Below are 22,819 nucleotides of genomic sequence, written 5' to 3'. Positions count from 1 at the left end.
ACCAAATTGTTTTATTGCTTTCGCATCACTTACATGAATATCATCGCACGTTCATATAATAAATCATGTTCCATAGCAATACGATCATCAGCATCTATTGGCCGTTGGGTATAATCGCTAGGACCAGGGCCAAAAAAATTATGACGTGTCCACATTACCTTGTATACGCGCTTTATATGAAGAATAATCTTCTACAGGTATACCCTCTTCATCAGAATCAGAACTTGACATTCTGTAAGTATACACTGCATGAGTACATAGTCTAATAATACAATGTAGCATTGTCAATACGTATATAAACATAAAATGTGTACTTAACAGTACCAAAATGATCAATCCAACAAGGATATGTGAACGAGAGAAATCTTGTACAATTGTACCAGCAAATAATAACTTAAAGTTTTCTAACGCCATTGGCTCAACGTTCGGTTCATCAAATGTCAGTAAATTACGACGTGGGCAATCTTGAAAAGGAAATTGAGAAAACCGATTGCTGTTGCCTATATATCCTGTATTAATCATTAGTTTTCCTACAATGTTGGCAAACCAGGTATTACCAACACTAGGAGGACCACTAATTAATAGGCAATTGCATTTCTGGGATTCATGTTTTAACAAAGAAAATAAAAAAGAAAGTATGAGTGTCCATATTGGTTTCATCGATATTTTGCGTTTGGGAGATGTTTTCATACGTTTGACCGGCGGTTCCAGAGCCTCCAGAATCGCTTTACCGTCCGCCCCCTCCTCTATCCGCCCCTCTCCTACGGGTAGTATGGCCAGGGCAGCCTGCAACGCCGCCATCTCTCCTTCCAGGCCCCCCTGGCCCCCCTTTGGCGAGTCCGCCTTCGCTAAGCTCCCGGCCTGTGGCTGATTTCCTTCCACTTCCATCGCCTTGGCCTCCTCCGAGCTTTTACTTTTCGGAAGCTTGTGACGAAAAGTCACCCGTCCCCAACCAAAATAGGGTGTCATGTTCAGCCTTTTAAGCTCCGCCAATGACCCCCTGTCCATTGAGAATGTCCAGAGACGCCCACCCTCAACGGGTAAGCATCCCCAGACCCTCCACATTTTGGTTTTCAGCCCCTGGTTGCTCACTTCCAAACGAGCGAGCACCCTTTCAGCCTCAACCTGCTTGTCCCCCTCGTTAGGGATGAAGACCTTACAGGTCTCTGGACCCGGTATGTCCCCCCCTCGAGTGTCTGGAGGCTTGCACCTTCCCAGGGTTTAAGCTTTGGGATGATCTCCCGCAGCCACCCCAGACTATCGTCCCCTACGCAGGTAATGACAAGAAACCCTGGTTTATGGGCACATTTGGCCAACCTGACCTGCGGCCCGCCTCTTGGGATCTTGTCGTATTCCCCCAAAATGGCATTTTGGATGACTTGTAGTTCATCCGTGCCTAACTGGTAATCGGAGAAGCCCCTCTGCACCACGGCAATTCTCGCCGATGAGGAAGCCTCACTGTAGGATTTCTCCTCAGTCTTGGCTTTAACCCTCTTGAGCGGCCGCTGCTGCGGTGGGGATTCCCCCTCCGACCTTGGCCTCTTAGTCGCCTGTGTCGTATCTGCTACTATAGAATAGTCTATTTCAAATTTAGAAGTTACTGTTTTTCAAAAGAAATTTGGACATAGAATATCCAAGTTATACATATTTTTGGTCTACTGTCTGTGTTAGTTGAGTGTAATGGATAGAGTATTCTTTCATAAGGACATAAAATACTTCTCTCAATTAAATAAAAAAAACATATTTTAATACTTTAATTGTAGATTTAGTTGTACAAACAATTGTACATATCTTAACAAAAGAAATACAGATAGAAAAAGATGAATCAAGTTACTATTATTATTCACGGTCAGTTTTGAATTGTTGATTTTTTGCTAAAAGGTAAGTTCCGGAAGAAATTGCGATACAGACTGAGTATAACTTATCTACTGCAAAGAAACTGCAAGTGTTCGTATTTTTGTTTTTGTCACTGGTAGTAACTCTTTGCAATGTTGCTTGAGTTGAAACCTCTTGGCAGTCGCCTCAATTGATTTTCTTCTTCTTTTTTTTTAGAAGACAAATTTGTTTAAAAGGTACTTCATTTTTATTATTATTCTTATATTAAGCAATATCAGGGAATTCTGGATTCGTTTTTACGATTTTTATAGAACAAATTTATCCAATACGTTCTGTTGTCGTCTTCATCTCTTACCCAGTTGAGTGAAGTTTTTATTAGCTGTAAGTCCTTTAAGTTTCCTGCTCTACTTCAATGGGTGCTTTCTTTTTGCCGTTCTTACCAGTGTATACCATTGCTCAGGTTTACAAACAGGTACATATAATTGTGAAGAGAAAACAGAAACTTGTTCCTATTCTGTCCTGGGTCGTTATCGGAATAAAATGCGAACTCCTTGATTCCGTTTCGAATATTATGTTCAATAAAAAGAAGGATGCAGCTTCCGACTCCTGAGGATCCTACTACTAGTCTGTTTTCTGTTTATTTATTTACGTACATTAATTCATACATACATCATTCAAAATTGTCTACGGGGACAATCCCCGTACAATTTTTGCAATGTGTGTAGTCCTGTTATAATAATTAGAAGAATAAAAATAAATTAAAGATCAACAAAAAATAACAAATAAAAGGTAAATCTTAATTGTAATGAAAAACAATAATAAAAATAATAGTTAAAAAAATAATAGGGAAGGGATTAGCTATGAGGTTAGCATACTGGACTCCCACGCGGAGGTCCCGGGTTCGAATCCAGCAGCTGACCCTTAGATTTTCTCTTCCTAGGAGCTTCTTACAGCTCACTGTCCGGTGATGGACAGTGTTGTCTGTAACGAGAGAACACTGTCCGGAGGCCGGCAGTGCACTGGAAAAAGCTCCGAGCGCTAATGACCTCAGCTGTTGATGCGCAAAAAAAAAAAAAAAAAAAAATAGTTTACCCTTTGGTATTATTAACGATATTAATTAAATTACATAAGCTTGTTGAAATTTTGCCTCCTCCTCCTAGACGAACATAGATAGATTTAGAGCTTTGAAGAGTTTGATTTTAATTATTTTATACATAAATATTTATTATTATTTTCATTCTCAGTAATTATGTTGATCTATGAATTATTAAGGCTCTTAATTTGAGTACATTACTCACATAGGTACAAATTAATTTTAGAACAGATACAGTTTTAGGATTAAGTAATTTGTCCGTCCAGTTCTCCTCGTTGTTGAAGTTATAAAGTTCTCTGATTGGCTGATACATGGGGCATTTGAGAAAAATATGTTACAAGTCTTCGCTTTCCTTTAATTTGCAAAGTTTACATTGAAACTGTAGATTAATATTATATACAGTATCCTGGTCAGTAATTTTGATAAAGTATTTGCTAGAAGTGCGGAGTTGTGCTATTAATCTGGTGTATGAGACAGGTTGGTTGAGAGCTAGGTAAGGTTGAAATGTCAAGTTAGAGTTAAATATTGAACGATAATATGGACTAAAAGTGGAATTGAATAAATAATTTTGGTCTACTGCAGTTAAGTAGTTCTGGTATCTGTCTAAAATTTGGGGTATGATAGTTTTTAAATGCACCCAATCCTCAACAAACATTATCTCGGCAAAATCAATTTTATTGAATAATTCTTTTAATTGAAGAACCCAATTGTATTTTGAGTTTGAGCAACTAACTATTGAAGACCTTAATTTTTGTAATTAAGATTTTGGGGTACCTATAATTTTCCATTTGTAAGATATTTAAGAGCCAGTTCAAACTTAATTTTAAAATATAATAGCTAATATGAAGTTGGCCAGTTTCTAATCTATTCGCAAAATTCGGAGTGCCCCTAGAAAGGTGGAGGTGTCGTTTATAAAAGTTTAAATTTGCTTTTTCTAGAGTTTCAGCATACCTAAGACCCCAGACTTGAATGCAATACATTAATGTGCTCGACACTATGGCCTCATTCAATCTCTTTTTTGATTCCCATGACACAAGTTTAGATTTGGCACATATATCTAACAGTTTACCTCCGGCTAGTAACGCACGAGTTGTAGCTTGGGACGCTGCTTTTGAAAATAACCCGGAAGTAGAAAATAATACACCCAAATAGTTGAAAATCTTTGACCTGTTCTATTTCTGTACTATCATAATAAATTTTAACTATTTTATTTGATCTGCCTTTTTTGAATTTAATAATTTTTGTTTTGCTAGTATTCACTATTAGAGAGTTATTGTCAGAGTAATCCTTGAGAGTTTTCAATTTATTTCTTATATCAGGGTAACTATCGCCAAATATAATGAGGTCGTCAGCATATAGCAAAAGTAATATATTACAATTAGAAGAAATTGGAATGCCGGTCTGATTTCTCTCGGTAAAGAACATCTCTATATCATGGATAAATAAATTAAATAGCAGAGGGCTCAACGTATCTCCCTGAAGCACCCCTTCTGTGATATCAATCTGTTTACTAAATTTATTCTCACACTTAACTCTGGTGAAGGCGCCTTCATAGAGATTTCTCAAGATCGATATTATTTTCGAACTCACTCCCATCTGGAACAATTTAGCCCACAGTTTGAGATGATTCACGGAATCAAACGCACGTTTGAAATCCACAAATGCAGCAAACAATTGACCGCCTTTATTTTTCAATTTCAATTGGACCAGACAATTTAAAATAAAAACGCTATCTAAACTACCTCTTTTTTTTACGGAAACCCGACTGGCTTTCCGGTATTAGCTGACATTCCTCCGCCCATAAACTCAAGCGATTTGCTACAATTTGATTAAAAATTTTTTGAAAGCAATTAACCAGGGAAATACTCCTATAATTTTCGGGCAAATTTTTGTCTCCTAAGACTCCAGAGGAGTCTTGTACTCTTACGCCGCATATAACAAAATGCCTCTTTTGAAACTAAATTATAAACGGTGAAGTTATAAGTTGACAGTTTTAACACTAATCATACTAACCACTTAATAGATACCTATTTCTATCATAGCGGGTCAAATGACCCGACTTCACGTTTCCTGCTTGAATGTATGAAATATGGATGTTAGGAAGGAAATAAACATAAAAATTAAATTTATTATAATTTTAAAAAAAATAGTATATTGACCATTTCTATTACAAACGTAAAAAATAAGAATTTTTAATTCATTGCTCATCGCATTTTTTTACATATAAGTGTGTCCAATGTACTCGTACATTTTCCGCAAACATATTTTTCACATTTAGAGCAAATTTTGTTGGTTTTAGTTTCTTTACAGTATCCTATTTGACTCCTCTTACGTTGATAAGCATCTGTAATAGACTTAGGCAACGATCCTTTAGTATTTGTTCTTTCTTTTGGTTGTTCACGGGCTTCTCGAAAATCGGCGCCAAGTTCTACTGCTAGCTTGAGTAAAAAATCTTGTCTCGAGATATTTTCTCCTGTCGTTTGCTTGTACAAAATCCAGGCATTTATGCCAGCTAAATCAAGGAGATTGAAAAAAACTTGGAGAGGCCATCTGCAAGACTTAGATTTTGTAGTAAATTTTCTCGCCATTTGATCGGTCATGTCTACACCAAATTTGGTTTTATTGTAATATGAAACAGTTTCAGGTAAACGCTTATCATTGTTTTCTACTGTTACAAATTTATGTTTAGAACTAAGTAAAAGTACCTTTTTATTTGGCTTACTTTTATAGATTGTAAGAGTACAATTACCTGTTGTAAAAAGTTTCGATGAAAATCGTTCCATATCATCTTTCTTTTGCTTCGCAATTAGTGGTAATTCCCTATTATTTGACCGAATAGTTCCAACTAAAGTTGTGTTTTTTGCTAGGAGTTGTGTTGCTAGGGATTTGCTTGTGAAGAAGTTGTCTGTGGTCACAGTTCTTCCGCAACCCGTAAATGACTCCATGAGTTTGAGTACAACATATTCAGAGAGTTGTACTGAAGAGGGCCTATTTTCATCTTTTCCTAGATATGGAAGTGCATTTATGACGTATTTGCTATCGACGTCCGATGCCAACCAAAATTTGATTCCAAATTTATCCAGCTTGTTAGGCATTGTATTGCGTAAATCTACATCTTACTTTAGTCGGAAATAGCTGTTCGTCTATAGTTATATTACCACCCGGTTTGTAACAGTTTTGGCTGTTCTCAATGAAAATATTCCAAATCGTAGATACTATAGCGAATTAGTCTGTTTTCAAACGTTGTCTCCGCTGACTGTTTTTATCAAAACGAATAAATCTAGGAATTTCGGTGAAATTATTTCTGCTCATAGTTTCAGAAAAAAATTTAGGCCATTCCACAAAAAAGAAATATTCAAATTATTTGCTCCATATGCAGCTCGGGCAAATAAAATTGCTATAAATGCATCTAATTTTTCTTGAGATAAACTCCAATCGGATCCTAACACTCTCTTTGCTTCTTCTATTTTGCATGATCTTATGCGGTTCATAATACGGTGGTCAATTATCAATGAAAATGCAGTACTAACTTTACCTTTCATTATATGACGTTTTGCATATCCTGTTGGGCCTACTTCTTGCCTGAAAATGTTATGAAGTGGTGTTCTTCCAGGTGTGCCACCTACTTGTATTTCTTCCCAAACAGATCCATCATTCGCCACATGTTGTTTATTTATTTCTACTTCACTTTCTTCAGAACTTGAGAGTAATCTTATTCTTTTTCGTCCACAACATATATTCACAATACTTTCCTTTTCATCGTCAGTATCTGTAGATTCAAACTTATTTTCATTTGGAACCAATATACGAGGGTCATTCAATAAGTAACGAGACAAATTACTACTGCTCAAAAACAGCTAAATTGATCCGTATGAAACTTTCAGGACATAAAGTTGGCAACCTTGCGATGATATCTGATCAGCTGTTCAATTATATTTTGTAAACATAACCTCAAATTTACTCAGTTAACGATGGCGAGTCCGCTCGAGAATTGCACCGTGGAAGAACAACGTGCCGTGATCAGACTTTTAGTCGCGGAAGGTGAGAAAGGTAGTAAAATCCACAAAAGAATGTTAAAAGTGTACGGAGACAATTGTTTGAATCGTTCGAACGTTTACAAATGGGTAGAACAGTTTCAAAGTGGCCGTACAAAAGTTTCTGACGAGCAACGCAGTGGACGACCGATCGAAGTTGGGACTTCCTCTCTCGAATCTCGGATTGACGCGTTAATTCGGGACAATAGGCGTAACACCGTTGAACTGATAAGTGAAAAAGTAAACGCGAGTGTTGGAACTGTCCATAACATTATTCCCAACAAGCTGCAGTACAAGAAAACCTGTGCGAGGGGATACATTTTCGATCCAATGAAGAGGTAAAAAATCAGGGGCAAAAGTGGCTTCGAGATCAACCCAAAGAATTTTATGCCAAGGGCATTTACAAATTAGCAGAAAGATGGGACAAGTGTATAAGTGTTGCTGGGGACTATGTTGAAAAGTAACCAAAGTTTTGTACTAATTCAATAAACCGTTTTTGAGCAATAATAATTTGTCTCGTTACTTATTGAATGACCCTCGTATCTTCATTTTCAGAAAATTCATCTTCACCAATTTCCGAAAACTCTTCGCCAATATTATTTATATCTTCTAAGAACTTGTACTGTCTTGTTTGCTTCGACATTTTTCTGGGTAAAGAGTGACCTGTATTTCTAAAGCTATGAAAATAAAATATAAGCTACTTACCAAAACTTTCAATTTTCGCTACCTTTTCAAACACTAAAAAGCTTCGTCCAATCTAAAATTTTGATATTTTCTTGAAATTATTCTCTACTTTGAACTTTGATTGAACTACTTTACGCCACAGTCTTTGCAGAAATGTGCAACTAATACGATAAGCAATATGACTCGATAAGCTTATAAAACAAAAGAATGCTCTCAGGGTCAAATGACCCGTTGTGGTAGATAACGGTATACGACAAGTATTACTCAAAATAAACAAAAATAAAATAAAAAAAATACTATAATAACTGTAGATTAATTAGTTCGAAAAAGTCATGAGGTCAAATGTGCAAAAGCAATAAGATGATACGTGCATTTTCAATGCAAAAGTTCAAAATGGGTCATTTTACCCGTTATGGTATGTTTAGTGTTAATAGGATGAAAAAATAAATGCCAATTTCAGTCCATACCAACGAAGTTACAAAGGTAATCTTAACCATGTTTATCTGGGGGAAAAAGGAGGGTCGCAGTTATACAAATTTGTAACTGTAGCTGATAAAGAAACGCAGGCGGGATTGGAAGAACAGGAAGAAGAAGAAGAATAATTAAAACGTAATAAGAAATGTCTATTGTAGGTACGTGAAGGGTTATTGGAAACGCGTTAAGACACAGAATAGATGTCTAATATAGACGCGTTTAGGTGTGACTCGTTAAGACATGTTTTATAATATACGCGTTTTAGGTGAAGGGTTATTTTCTATTATATTCTTGTAAAAAAATATGTTTTATTATAGATGCGTTTAAGTCTTTGCCAACTCCTTGCTCACACCAAGTGTGAGTACCAGCACTACTAAACTTGCGTTTTAAAAACGGAAGCAGCGCTCCATGTAGCCGCTATTCTAATTACGTCGCTCGAACAGACCGCCCACCCAAATTTTCTTCAAATTTGTATGAACTTAAAGTTGGTTGCTGTCGTCCAATGGCAGCAAGGGAGCCAGATTAACCACAGAACGCTTGTACTCTCCCTTAGCTGTTTTCACTGACACCACTCGGACAACTCCGTCGTTGCCCGGATGGATTTTCACTATACGTCCAGCCGGCCAGTTTCCAGGTGGTACATTTTTGTCTTTTAGCAGTACTAAGGCGCCAGGCGTTATATTCTTTAAGCATTTCTTCCATTTGGTTCTTTGCTGTAGGCTATTGAGATAGTCCAAGCGCCATCTCTTCCAAATATCCTGAATACAACGAGATAGGAGTCTCCAGCGTGGTAGTCTGTTCAGAGAAATTTCAGTTACATCCTCTTTTGGTATGGTCACTAATGGTGCTCCGATGAGGAAATGTCCTGGCCACTCTGCACTGAATTGATCGGCACAGGTGGCCAAGACAAACCCTGGCCTATACATGCATTTGGCTAATCTAACCTGCATGCTCCCTTTTGGGATTTGATCGTATTCTTTCAGCACGGCCTGCTGGATGGCGATGAGCCTTTCCGGAGCCAGCTGAGCTTCAGGGTACCCCTCCTGCACAATGGCAACTTTGACAAAGGAGAGGGCCTCGCTGTAGGATTTCTCCCCAGCCCTAGCCTTAGCCTTCTTTGCCGGCTGACATTGTTGTGGAGATTCCCCTCTGACCTGGGTCTTTTAGCTGCCTTAGAGGTTTGCTGGGCCCAGCGATTAAAGTTGTCCCGGATTACCTGCCTCTTGGCTTGTACGTAATTCCGGCCCTCTCTAGTAAGGGCCATGACCCTCTTCTTTGAGCTACCCGAGATACGCGCCGCATGCACTTCTGCATCCGTCATGTTCTCTATCGCCTCTAGGGAGTCTGCCCTAAAACTAGATCGTTGTCCACCTCCCGCCCCTAGGGCCTCAGGTGTCATAGGTTTCACTATATCGGCCATTTTGGTTGGAGGATTACCCATCCCCTTCCCTTGGTCTTTGCTGGGTTTTGTTTCCCCACTTGTACCAGCCATGGCCACATTTTTACGGCCTTTGGCTGTTACTAGGTTGGGATCGGCCTTAGAGGTCGTGGGGTTTTCACCTCCACCCCCCTGGCCTATTACAGTTCTTTCAGACAGTTGGTCCCGTTGTTTCCGTCTGTTTTGTGTTCTTTGTCGTCGTGTCTGTTGTTGTTGTTGTTTATGTATACTGTTTATGTATAAATTCAACCAAATTCTCGAATTTAGGTTCATCATTAGTCCCCAAATACTCATTTTCAAACTTCTCCTTAGTTCTAGAATCAAAATTGCGTAATATATGAGCTAAGAAAATAAATCCAGTTTCATCCTTAAGGCCAAGACCTTTAAAGGCTGAAATATTCTCCAATACAACATTAGAAAGTTCTTCTAAGGATTGCAAAGTGCATTTTACCATGGGTTTAAATGTGAAAATTTTATGAAGATAGCTAAGGGCTTGTACCCTTTTGTTATCGAATTTTAGGGAAAGTGTTCTCCAGGCTATTTCGTAATTATCTGACACTATAGGAATGGAGGAAATTGTTTGACTAGCTATGCCTTTCAAGGCACTTCTCAGATAGTGGAATTTTTGGATGGGCGCCAGAATTTTCATGGACTAAAGACGAGAAAATATCATGAAAGGCTTTCCACTGAGAAATGTCACCACTAAATGTGGGTATCGATATACGTCGTAGCAGGCAGTTTGTAAGATATCTCTGATGACCGATTCTGATCAACATTTAAAGAATCGTTGGTTACCTCTTGCCCTACCCTATTTATTTCGTGAGAAATGGCTTCGTAAAAGTTGCCCCGCGTAGTTTCGGCAATTTCTAGTAATTGTTTCAACTTTTCCTCATCATTCACATTGCTGGCTAGTCTCTTCGCTTTAGGAATCAATTTTAAAAACTTATCGAAGGCTGCATCAAGCCTCATAATCGAGCTTTAAAAATATTAACGTTACTTGGTTTTAACATTTAGAGAAATACCAATTTTATTTATTGATTTCAATTATGTCTAAAGACAAATCATTAAGTTCTTCCATCAGCTCTTAGAGCTTTTCTTCATTATGTTCAGATTTCGGACCCATTTTTAGAGGAGTATAAATGGTAAAATAATATAAATGGTATAAATAATTCTCCTCAATTATATAAGTAAATATAGAATATTTGATAATACAGAAAATTATTTAAAAAAATGTATATAAAATACAATTAAAGAATTTAAATGCGATCAACAAACAAAAAAAAATTATTTAAGAATAACTATTCTCTTTTTTACTTAAAGTGAATTTGTAAAATTTAGTTTATAACTTACACAAAATACGCAAAAGTAAAATATTATATCAAGCTCTATTGTTATAATAGAACAATTGTTGATCTATTTGTTCAAGAAAACTTACATAATGGTCAGAGTTCAGGCTACTCGGCTGTAATGGTGTTTGAGGAGATGTTGGTTGTAGATGTTGATGGATAAATAACACCTTGTATTGGTATAAGATATTATATTTGAGGGGGTTAGAATAAAACGGTTTAAGTGAGTTTTTGAACGTTTGGAGATATCTGCAGTTAAAGTTTTTTACTGATAGTAAATTAACCGCTCTACATACATGCATTTTTGTGGTTACCTTTAATAAAAAAATAAATAAATTTTCATTATAAAATATATACAAAGAAGAATAAAACTCTTTATGGGTTTATAACAAGGTTTATTCCACGAAAATGTAACAATACTCAGATAAACTTTTATAAAATTTTCCTAGTTACAAAGGTAATTGAGAGTTACAGTAAAACATAAACTGAGAAATTATACATCATAGTCTGAATCTAATAGCATGCATTTGTTTTCTTCGTCATCATTTTCTCCTGGATTTTTAGATACCCGTGACACAATGGAATCGCTGTGCTTTAGGTTTTTATAGAAGTTATGATAGATGGGCGGAATATATTCCAGCAATGTTTGTAGCTTATTATATTTTGCGGTTTTAATCTCTAACTCATTTTTATGTAAACGTTTAAAGATGGACGCCCTACTTTCGGTTTCGCCAAATCACATGTTGCGAAATCTATGTCTTCATTTAGCGTTTTTTTGTATTTCATTGATAGTTTCTCTTCTTTAAAGAAGGCAAACCATGAAATTTCTCGCCACTTTACTGTGTTACCTTTCCTGTCTTTTTTGGGTCTTTCATTAAGGTATTAAGTGCGGATAATGTTACAAAGACTTCTTGTGTCATACCTTTTACGATAAATTTAGACGATGTACCTTTTATAACATCTTGCCAATGCTTTGGAATAAAAACCTGAGGAATCTGTCTCTTCTTTTTTTCAATTAAACCAAAACTTCGGTCACACTCCATATACGTATGGCTGGGTTCCAAGAACTTGTGGTGAATTTCTCTTAAGCATGTACATTGGACCAAAAAGGTATTTATTGCTGGACTAAGGTTATTAACCTCTCCCAACGCCGGAAGTGGTGTTTGTGTGTGAGAGTTGATGTTATGGTTTACGGCGGGTGCGTAGAACCATTGTATGAGTTTTTGTGTTTTGTGGAATTTTGGTGTACATTGTGTGTGTTCGTACAATGTGTGAACGTGGTGGTACTGAAATTTTGTGTCGAAGCTGTAGCGTTTTGGGCAACCTGACTGGTTGAATGCTGTTAATGTGAAGTGATTGTGAAGAGTTTGCAAATGGAATGTTGCATTTGTTTAATGTGAGTGTTTGAGTGCGTAAGTTTATGATGGCTTGGTTGTGTGTAAGTATGTCTCGTCCGAGTATAGCCTGGAATGCACCCTGAAGCTTTGACACAATGAATTCACCCTTAAAGTGTGAGTTCTTGACGCCGTCCGCATGTAGTTGAAGGGACGCGACGCCGTAGTTAGGTATAATCTGGTCAGTGAGTGATTTTAGTAGTATGTCTGAAGGCTGGAGCTTCTTATTCTTACAGTAAGAAGAATCAATAAGGCTGTGACTAGCGCCTGTGTCCACGAGAGCATGAATTAATTGTTTATTGAATCGTAGGTCCACGATTAAATTATCGTGTGATGTGAACGCCGGGATGACTGCCGTAGTTGTGTTCTTTTGAACCCTTTGAGACTGCCGGGGATTTAACCGTTTTTTGGTTTTATTAAAAAACAAGCGCGAGCTGTATGGCCTAATTTGTTGCAATACTGACAGGTTGGCGTGTTAGTATTGCTAACATTATTTTCATTTGTGTTAGATTTAACTACATCAGAATAGAATTTTGGCTTGTAGCGCTGAGTAGATGTAGAATTCATGGATTGGCGATGGTTCGTTTGATTAGCGTTTTGATTTCTGTAAGTATTTGGCCTTCTATTAAAATTACTAGCTTGCGGTGAGTGTTTACCGAAGTTAGTGCGTGTTCTATTTTTGGAAACCGTACAATGTCTATCAAAGTGTGGTCCCGAACAATATCTGCAGGGTCGATTGTTAATTACATTAAATTTTGGTTGAATATTATAGTATTGTGTGCTGTTACGCGCACGATTTTTTATTGAACATTGCGAGTGAAAATGCATGGCTCCGCAATATTTGCATGGTGACGGAAGTAAAATTGAATTGGTATTGACTGGAGTACTCGGGGTAACTGCGAAAACAGATGGAGCCTTAATTTCTCGCAGAGCCGTTGTATATTGTAAGGCACTGTCTAAAGTGTCTGGTAATTTTGTACGAACCTCGTTTCTTAAGTTTGGAGGTAGTAGCCTAATAAAGGTATCTGTAGTGACCTTATTGAGGACTGTTTGTAAGGTCTCTTTTGGGTTAGCTTCCGCTTTGTCGGAGATTAACGCATGCAGGTGGCGGAGTTTATCGGCGATTTTCTCGACCGAATCGTCGGGTGAAGCCTGCATGTTTGTTATCTGACGTAGCAGTATAAGGGGTGTTTGCTCCTGATGGTACCGATTAAGTAATAATTTGGAGATGGAATCGAAATTAATTACCTTTCCTTCTCGCGTTAATAAGGATTTTTGCGTATTATAGAATGTCTTAGCGGTCCCCGTGATTTTAAATTCTAATATTTCTAAAGTGGTCTCGTCGTCCCACTTCGATAACCTGGGGCATCGTTGGACTTGTTCTAAGAATAATACTATGTTTGTATTGTTTTCCCCATCAAAACAAGGGATTTGGTTTAACAGGTTTAAACTAGCTATGATGGAATGTTTGTCCTGGGTTGGGGGAGTGGGTGCAGATCTTTCCTTCTCTGCTAATAAGTGTTGTACTGCCTCTTCTAAGGACATCTGTTGCCCATTTAAATTATATGTAGCCATGTTTTCGGATGTGTTAAAAAGGTTACCGGATTGTGAAACTCTTCCCTTATTCCCCCTAGTTTTCATAAGATTTTTTTGATAGAGAGAATGTACGAAAATATTAACGACGGGAAAATGAAATTAGATCACTTATAAGGACAATTAAAATGAACAAAAGATAAAATGAAATAGTTGAATAATAAAAAAAATTTCTAAAATAACAATTAATTTTAAAGTGTGACTTACTTGATTTTTGCTGTTTGAAGTCTACTGGAATCGCCTGTTCAGATCCCACCGCTGCCACCAGTTGTGATGGGTTCCTGATGTCTTGAAGAGGATGCGGGTTTTCTGTTTTAAATCAATGATACGTAACCATAACATTGCTGTACAGTAATAATCCAGGTACTCCGGTAAGATGTTTCTCTCTAAAGTATGATCATCTGTTGCATACTGCTGAAACATCAGTCGATGATTATTCTTCAGTATTTTACCAGCGTAACATCAAGATTCTACCAGCGAGTTACACCGCGAGCGCGTCCCTATCTAAGTATTTAAACATATATCTATTTAACGTCATTATAGTTGTGCATTCTAGTTACAATTTAAATCATTTTAAATTATTGTAGTATATCTTTACAAACGTCTAAATTATTGTTAAAATATATATATTTATTTATTTTCGTAAACTCGTAATTCATATTCCGAATATCAACTCATTAAAATCTCTAACTAATTCCCGCATCATAAACCTCCTCTTCAAGTCATCTGAACCCATTACAATGTTATAGTCATCTGAGAATGGAAACATATAGAGTTTAGCGGTAAAACTAATTCCAAAATGAATTGTAGATTAAGGGTGATATAGGAATTTCCATTTTTGGCTCTTGCTGGAGTTATTATGGAGAAATTTTCAGAGTGAACGGTTGTGTCAGGGGGTATTGATGTTGGTGTAATATAATTTCTAGTTGACCCAGCATCAATTAGCCATTTGTATTGAAGATGGTCGCTACAATAAGGGAGTTTTTTTTTTTTTTTAAATATATAAAACTTACTCAGCCACAAAGAGAAAGAATAACAAAGCCTGTCAGAGAAGGTCCGTAGTGGGGGCAGCTGATATCGCAAAATTCTCTTCCCTTTCTCCTCTCTTAAAATCACAAATATAAGCAAAATAACAAAGCTCCCCACCACAATAACCTTTACACAATGTATATAATTTTATTATAAAATTCAATTAATACTTTAATTGATTACACGGACACCGCTCGAACGATTTTCGAAAAAATTTTCACAATTGTTCCTAACAAGTTCCACAATAACTCAGCAAAATTTCAAAGAAAAACTCCACAATTAACCATAAGAAAAACTGAACTAACTGGACATAGATGTTCACTCTTTGAAAGACAGGTAGCAACAGGAGTGTTTTTACTTTGGGTTTACTATTGGACTTAAACTGCTGGAGTTACCGTTGTCTAAAAAAGATTCGAGTTAATTTATTCTTTCAGTTAATAGTTTGATTTGGGATTCGTGTGAATCATGTGTAGTCATAAGTAAGGGTGCTGAATTTCCTTTGTGAGGGTTCGAAGATCTTTGATGATTTGGGGGTGGTCTCGGTTCACGAGGTTGTTGTTGGTTGTACGGGGACCAATGGCTATTGCCATTCCATGGGCCTCTGGATTTATTGGGAAAGTTAGTGAAAGGTTTATAAGTAATTTGCTTTCGCAATAATGGGAAAGAATAATTTGAGGTAGAAGGAGAGTTGGGGTTACGATAGGCCGTTGGGTTTTGCTGGTATCTCTTTTGAGGAGGATTGCGCGGTTGTTGAGATGGGGATCGGTAGAATGATTGTGATTTTGTATAACATATAATTGGTCTATTAAGAACATACATTTAGTATTTAAGACTTCTCTAAATTTTTCTAAGGATGTGGGATTAAAAGTCATTACGTGGTTAGACAGTTGCCATGGGGTGTGTCAGAAATTCTGCAATGAATAACAAGGGGAGGGCAGTGTAAAAAATGAAGCAGTTAAGATTCAAATTTAAATTTATTGAGCGGAGGAGTAAGGGTGGGGGACACCACCACACTTGAAATACCTTTATAACGGAAATAGTTTATTCACCAATATAAATTTAGTAACAATGCTTAACAGAATTAACTAGTAAGAAAAACTTTATAATAAATCTTATCTTCAATACCAAGGCACAGTATTGGGGGAATAGTTACTTGAAAGGCAATTAACAGGCTGATTGGAGCTTTGAAAAATAATACCAGGCACGGTATTGGGGAAAAAGACAGGTTTACAATAGTATATGTACAAGGCTGTGCACAGGGGTTTTTATATGCGCATAGGAAATACCACGCAGGGTATCGAGGCAAATACAATAGAAATAACTTTGAGCACCCCAGACAGGGGATGTCAATTGAGTTCGTTCTTTACAAAATTGTACAAAACTTACAGTAATTTTCCTGACAATACAACACTCAATGCTAGTCGGTACTGATAGCCTATCCGACACAGACAATTTAGGGAAAACTTGCACAAGGTTTTTACTAAAAACTTTTTAGAGAGAAAACGACGCCACAAGATGGCTGAACACTTGTGCTTCACTTGTTAACATACGCACCAGTGTTGCCGATGGGGTAAATCAGAATTACCCTCTCCACTAGGTTCAATTACCCGTTTTTACTAAAACCAGATACTAAAACCAGCGTTACCAACTATATTTTATAAGCGGGAAATATAAAAAACTCTTTGTAAGCTTAAAGGGTTATAAACAGTATGTAAATAATAACTATGATTAAATTATTTTATTCTTTATTTTACAGCTTTTATGTATTAACATAATTAGTAGCAACATTTTTATAAATTTTATATTTAAAATTATTATAATAGTCATAACTAAACACAAAATAAACTTTTAGACCTCTTTTTTGTCCCAAATGTTAGTATTTAACATTTCCTCATTTGGTTCAAAATTAATAATATCATTATCTTTGGATAAAAAATTTTTGGTGATTAAAATAGACTTTAATGTATTAGTTGACAAATTATTTCTGTGATCAGTTTTTATATTTTTTATGTCACTGAAAATTCTTTCAACAGATACATTAGAGAAGGGTAAAACAAGCAAAAAGTATATAACTTTTTTTAAATTTTTAAATTCAAGTTCACCATCAGCTTTTTTTATATTAAAAATTTTAGCCCAGTAATCCTCAGTGTCCAAATTTATATCGATATTAAAATCTTTTAAATTTAATAACGCATGTCTTTTCCACTCATTATCCAATTCTTGCAGCATAACATAGTTTTTTAAACTTGGAAATCTTTGTAAAACTACACCCAACGATTTTATGATATAAGCACGAGCTTGTTTTGGTTCTAATATATGCAAAAATGCATACATAGAATCACTGAAATCAAATTTCTTTTTAATTTCACTGACAGCTTCAATGTAAAAATTTAAAATTTTTTTTTTTAAATTCAATAATGTCCCATTTTTGTACTTTTTTATTTTCAATTAAGTCTGTTAAACTTTCATTTGCTTCAAGACCCACGTAAATATTATCTATTGACACAAAAAATCTAGGATTTTTATGATCTAAATTGAAAATGTCATTTTTTCTAATATGAGCAATGTCTATATAATTTGAACACAAGTCTTTTAAAATTTTTTCAATTTCAGGTTTTACCCTATGTAAAATGGGTTTCTCTGTTTGAAACATTAAGTTAAAATCAGTAAAAATACCTAATGCATAACTCAGAAATTGCAAAGTGATGAAGGTAAACCGATTATCCATAGTTTTAAGCATAGTTTGTAATGTTGGAGATGGATCATTCATTAATTGACCTTGGAGATAAACCTTTAGAGGTGCGAATTGTTCGAGCACTCGATCTACACAACTTTTTAACGACAACCATCGTGTATTACTTGGTGATAAGATCCTGTGTGGACTTACTTCAAAGTATTCTTGGAATTCTTGTAGTTCCTTTATTCTCTTCCAGCTACGATGAAAATAAGAAGCCAAGTTACGAAGTAGTTCTTCAGCAGATGTAGACAGTTTGGCACATGCATGAGAAGCAACCAGATGTATCATGTGACATGAACATTTAATTGTTGCTATGCCTTCAATATTTTTTTGCAACAATGCAAACACTGATTTACTGTTACCAGCCATGGCATTGGTCGTGTCAGAAGAAAATCCAATCAAGTTATTTAAAGGGATATTTTTTTCTACCAAAACTTTCTCTAATATTGAATATAATGCCTCAGCGTTGCCTAAATCTGTTTCGACTAAATCAAAGAAATTAGTCGCAACTTTTTGACTAAATTCATCATAGTAGATAATGGTAAAAGCACACTGCTTGATATGACTAACATCTGTGGATTCATCCATTATTAATGAAAAAAAAGACCCAGGAGTTCTTAGATGGTCACAAAAATTTTTTATCAATGATTTTGATAAACTTCCAACCATTGCTGTAGTCTTACTTCTTTTCAGCGATAGTTTGTGGGCAATTTTAGAATCTGGGAAAATTTTTGTAATTACAGGTCCCAATACATCCATTAATGAGAAAGATAAACATTTCGAAGCTACTACAGCACTCAATATTAATTCCGCTCGTTTCACTTGACGATTTAATGGAGTTTCTTGAATTAAATTATTAATTGTACGATTTTGAATAGGTTTTGATAAGTTTGATTTATGTCTAGCTGATTGTGAATGTCGTTTGAGACTATTCTTGTTGTAGCAAACTATTTCACTTAAGCATATCTTACAAAAAGCTTTATGCTTATCATTATGGACTGAATTTTTCAACCATTCCTTAAAGTCTGGATTCTGAAGCCAAGCATCACAAAATTTTGGCTCTCCAATTTTTTTTTTACTTAGTCTTTTTAGTTTTTTTTTGGACGACCTTTGACCACTACATTCAAAATCACTAGGTGAATCGGAGCTATCATTCTAAAAAAGTAAAAAATTTATTTATTATTAATGGCTTTCATTTTATGTCAATTAAAAAACAACAAAATATATATACCTGATTTATTAATTCATTTTCAGTAGCACTACTCAGTTTATCTGACTTTGACGTATCAGTGTTTGGAGTTTTCTAAAAAATTAATTTAACTAAATTTAGAACTAAATTTTATCAAATGGATCCAATTTACATTTTATTTATTATTTTACGTACCTTAATTAGCCAATTATTCATATTGTGGACAGTCAATCTATTTAATCTTCTCGCTTATCGATATAACTCAATCTTTATGTTCTCGTACTGCGCAAGCGCACGCCATAATTGTAAGCGGTAAAATATGAATTTGAATATGTGAAAAAATATTTCTTACTTATTTGATATTTAAAAATTATTTCGTTTGAGTAAGATGATTACCCGATTTTACCCGTCAAAGTTCAATTACTTGCTTACTTACCCATTCAATGTTGAATTACCCGAAAAATGGGTAATTACCCGGACATTGGCAACACTGATACGCACACAATGAATCTGTCGTAACAAAAAGGGGGGGCACATCGTCTGTGTCGCACCAACCCCCACTCTCTGCACACCAATACTGCCAACCAAGGGCCGATGGTGATAGAAAATTCTGACCCAGGGGGGCCGCGACCAGTGCGGGGACCAAACAGGGTGGTTGAGTGGAACTGATGGATAACTTACCTTTCTACATACTGCATGGACGTTTCTATTATTTCCGAGCTAATTCCATCGATCATATATTTGGCAAGTATTAAATCTGTTATTGACTGTAAGCGAGTTAGATAATCAGTTGGGAGTTCTTTAAAGTGGGGTTTGATATTGTATATTTCGAACTTTAAATCTTCGAAGAATTTTGAGCATGAAAATTTTCTTTTTAGAATGTCTAGTAGTTCTTTTAAGGGGGTGGATCTTTTTTTTGTTAATATTAGTGATTGAGCGAATCCCGTGATTTTAGCTTTTATTTTATTAAGGAGAAGGTATTCGTTAGTTGCGCTTTCTATAATATTTGGTTTACAGGTTACATTACAGACGTCTTCGACTGTTTGGGTAAAATATAATACTTCATAAGGATCTCCATTAAATATGGGAAATGTGGTCATAATCTTCTTTTCTTAAAGGGTGACTAATACGTGGTAATGAGGGACTTGTATGGGAACAAGTAGTTTGGGTATCCGTTTGGTCGTAGAGGGTAAGAATTAGGGGTTGCTGATCAGATGGACTAAGATTGGTGTGCATTTTGTACAGCTAAAGTGATTACAACGGTATAGGACAAAATTGTATGATTAAAATACGATATGTTTATTTAACTGTGTTGATTCTCTTTTTCTTTATCTTATCTTCCGCCCTTTGCAGCGCCTGAAATAATAGCAAATATTTTTTTTAATTATATATTAAGATCAATATAAAACAAAATGCATTTGTATTATATTGTTATTTAATTACTTTCTCAAACAATTCGTCTTCATCGCTATCAACACAGTTGGGCCAAAGGGCTTCTGAAGGGTTTTGTGCTAAATTCCACTCCCAATTTTCGATGTCCTGGGCATAAGTCTGAGAAATGTTAATAATAATTAGTATTTATTATGTAATTAAAATTACTTATTAAGAGAAAGTAATAATCACTTACTTGTGGTGAATTGCTGCTTGCTGACATTGCTGTTGTAATAATGAACCGCGCTCTAGAGGGAAAATGGCGGTCCTGGGACGCTTTCTTTGAGGAGCCAATCAGAATGCAGGATTCCTCTTCATTATAAATAAACCTAGCAAATGTTATTAAACCTTTTGCACCTCAACTGAAATCAAACTTCCGTCTTTTTATGAAATCAAGTAAGATAAGAGTTGTTTAGTATCAATGAGATAATTAGTACGTCCAGATTTATATAACGAAATTCATTTTGACTTAAAGTCGAGCTAATCATTTCTAAATCAAATGCTTCACTTGGTGATATATCTAAGTATTCTGAATTATAGATGTAATTAAATTCTCGGGAGAATATTTTTCCGAAGTGGAAAGATAAAAAAGTGTAAAAAGGAAAAAAATAAGAATGAAGCAAAATTAATTAAAAAACATTTCTTTATATTTTTTACATTTATTTATGTATTTAAAAAAATTTAAAAAAAACTATTTTTTTAAGCATTTCATTTCTTTTCTTTTTTTTAATTAAATTAATTGTAATTTTTTTTTTTTAAAGAAAAGAAATGCTTAAAAAATTCTTTTTCGGCCTGCAGGCAGGCTTGTATTAGCTGATCTTCCTTCTCTTTTGAGGAGGATAGCAATCTCTGTATTTCTGCAATTTGCAGCGCCTGAAACAATAACAAAAAATTTCGTTTTAATTATATATTAAGATCAATATAAAACAAAATGCATTTCTATTATATTGTTATTTAATTACTTTTTTCGAAAATGTCGTCTTCCTCACTATCGTCATAATAATTAGGCCTAAGGGCCCCTGAAGGGTTGGGGGTTAAATCCCAATCCCTATTGGTTATGTCCTGGGCATAAGCCTGAAAAATATTAATAATAATTAGTATTTTATTACTATTTGTCTATTATGTAATCAAAATTACCTATTAAGAGAAAGTAATAATTATCACTTACTTGCGTTAAATTGCAGCTTGTTGATTGATCCATATTTGCTTTAAAAATGAACCGCGCTCTGCTATTTAAACTGCCCCTTCTACCTCTTCAGTATTACGTCATCTTTAACTAGCTAATGTAGTGCGCCCCACTCATACTACTACGACTTGCTAGAACATGCAATGTCTTCTCCCACCCCTCAAGATTCATACCAGCTACCGGACAAGTTCCAACATGTTTTGAACTTATTGTCTAATTTCATTTAACTTTGTGTGCGTATTTGGATACTTGCATCACTAACGACTTTCTTTATGTTCAAAAAAAACTGATTTATACTCCATATTAGACACTAGATAAGCATTTCTAACAAATGATGAATTAGTAGCACGAAAAAGTTTTAATAAATTAAAAGATTTATTTCTAGCCCGAAGGCAGGCCCCATCAAACCAGGGTTTCTTTTTGATTTAACCGCGCACACCGGTTCGTCTCGAGACCGGCTCAGTCCACATTAGTTGGTACGTGCTAAAGTATAGTTTACTTTGGTACCTTAAATTACTCAATACTAGTAGGGATAGATACCCTAGAGCATGCCTAGATAAAATGTCCTGCACGCAGGGAAGTGATAATGTGTGCTCCTGAAAGTCTACCAAGTACAATTGGGTTGTACGATTGAAGGCTTTATTAGATCAATTTGATGAGTCTAGCCCATGGTTGCACAGACTTATTAAGACTAGGGGCCACTCGGGCAAATCATGAACTGATGGCGGGCCGGCCGCCAGAAGTATAGGTAATTAAAGACAATAAAGAATTGATAATAATTTATTAAAATTGAAAAAGAATTTCTTAATTTGAAGCGTGGCACTGCATAGTGCTTACAATCTTTTTTATATTTGGCTCAAATTTACTTGTAGCAACGCGTAAAACTGCTTCCAAACTTTCATTTGCAAGGCGGTTTCGATTTTTTGTTTTATTATTATTTAGTATTGAAAAAGTTTGTTCACATATATAGGTAGAACCAAATAAGCTGGCACATTTCAGAGCGTTTATGCGCAACTCTTCGTACATATTTTTATCAATGCAGCGGTAAAAGTTCAGCAAGTCTCCTTCGTTGAATTTGTAGCGTAAATCTTGGTCGTTTTGAATGTCAATAATTTCTAACTGCATTGACTCTGGCGCATTTTCAACTGAAATCGTGAAAGGATTGCTGAATATGTCCAACAGAGGTTTCACTTTTTTAAACTCCGAAAATCTGTCTTGAAAAGATTGAATCAAAATATCTAGCTTTTCTACATAACTGAAATTAATCGCAGTTTTGTTGATTTTTTCAGTCATTTTCTTATAATTCGGAAAATGATTGTAATTTCCAGAATTCAATTGTGATCTGAAAAGTGTCA

The 22,819-nt window shown here is 35.5% G+C and overlaps 2 protein-coding genes across 9 annotated transcripts in view; one reads left to right on the top strand and one right to left on the bottom strand.

Annotated features, from left to right (window-relative positions):
• LOC141447542 (lanC-like protein 3) overlaps positions 1–22,819 on the top strand; it is a 190,674-nt gene that overhangs the window by 87,780 nt on the left and 80,075 nt on the right. The gene's annotated exons all lie outside the window — the stretch shown is intronic.
• On the bottom strand, positions 16,760–20,862 carry LOC141447533 (uncharacterized). 2 transcript variants are annotated; one of them, XM_074115188.1, is made up of 5 exons: positions 20,475–20,844; positions 20,291–20,398; positions 19,043–20,203; positions 18,890–18,961; positions 16,760–18,813 (listed from the first exon to the last, which is right to left on the bottom strand). In XM_074115188.1, the coding sequence occupies exons 3-5, from the start codon at positions 19,061–19,063 to the stop codon at positions 17,299–17,301; spliced, it is 1,608 nt and encodes a 535-aa protein (XP_073971289.1). In that variant the 5' UTR covers positions 19,064–20,203; positions 20,291–20,398; positions 20,475–20,844; the 3' UTR covers positions 16,760–17,298. The 2 variants fall into 2 exon arrangements, with proteins under 2 accessions (XP_073971289.1, XP_073971296.1); XM_074115195.1 differs by having other exon boundaries at positions 18,244–20,203; positions 20,475–20,862.

Source organism: Rhodnius prolixus, unplaced genomic scaffold, assembly GCF_049639745.1.
Source record: "Rhodnius prolixus isolate KJV_2025 unplaced genomic scaffold, Rpr scaffold_1, whole genome shotgun sequence".
Lineage (NCBI taxonomy): Eukaryota > Metazoa > Arthropoda > Insecta > Hemiptera > Reduviidae > Rhodnius > Rhodnius prolixus.
The sequence above is the reverse complement of the archived record's forward strand: the minus strand, read 5'-3'. Positions and strand labels throughout refer to the sequence as shown.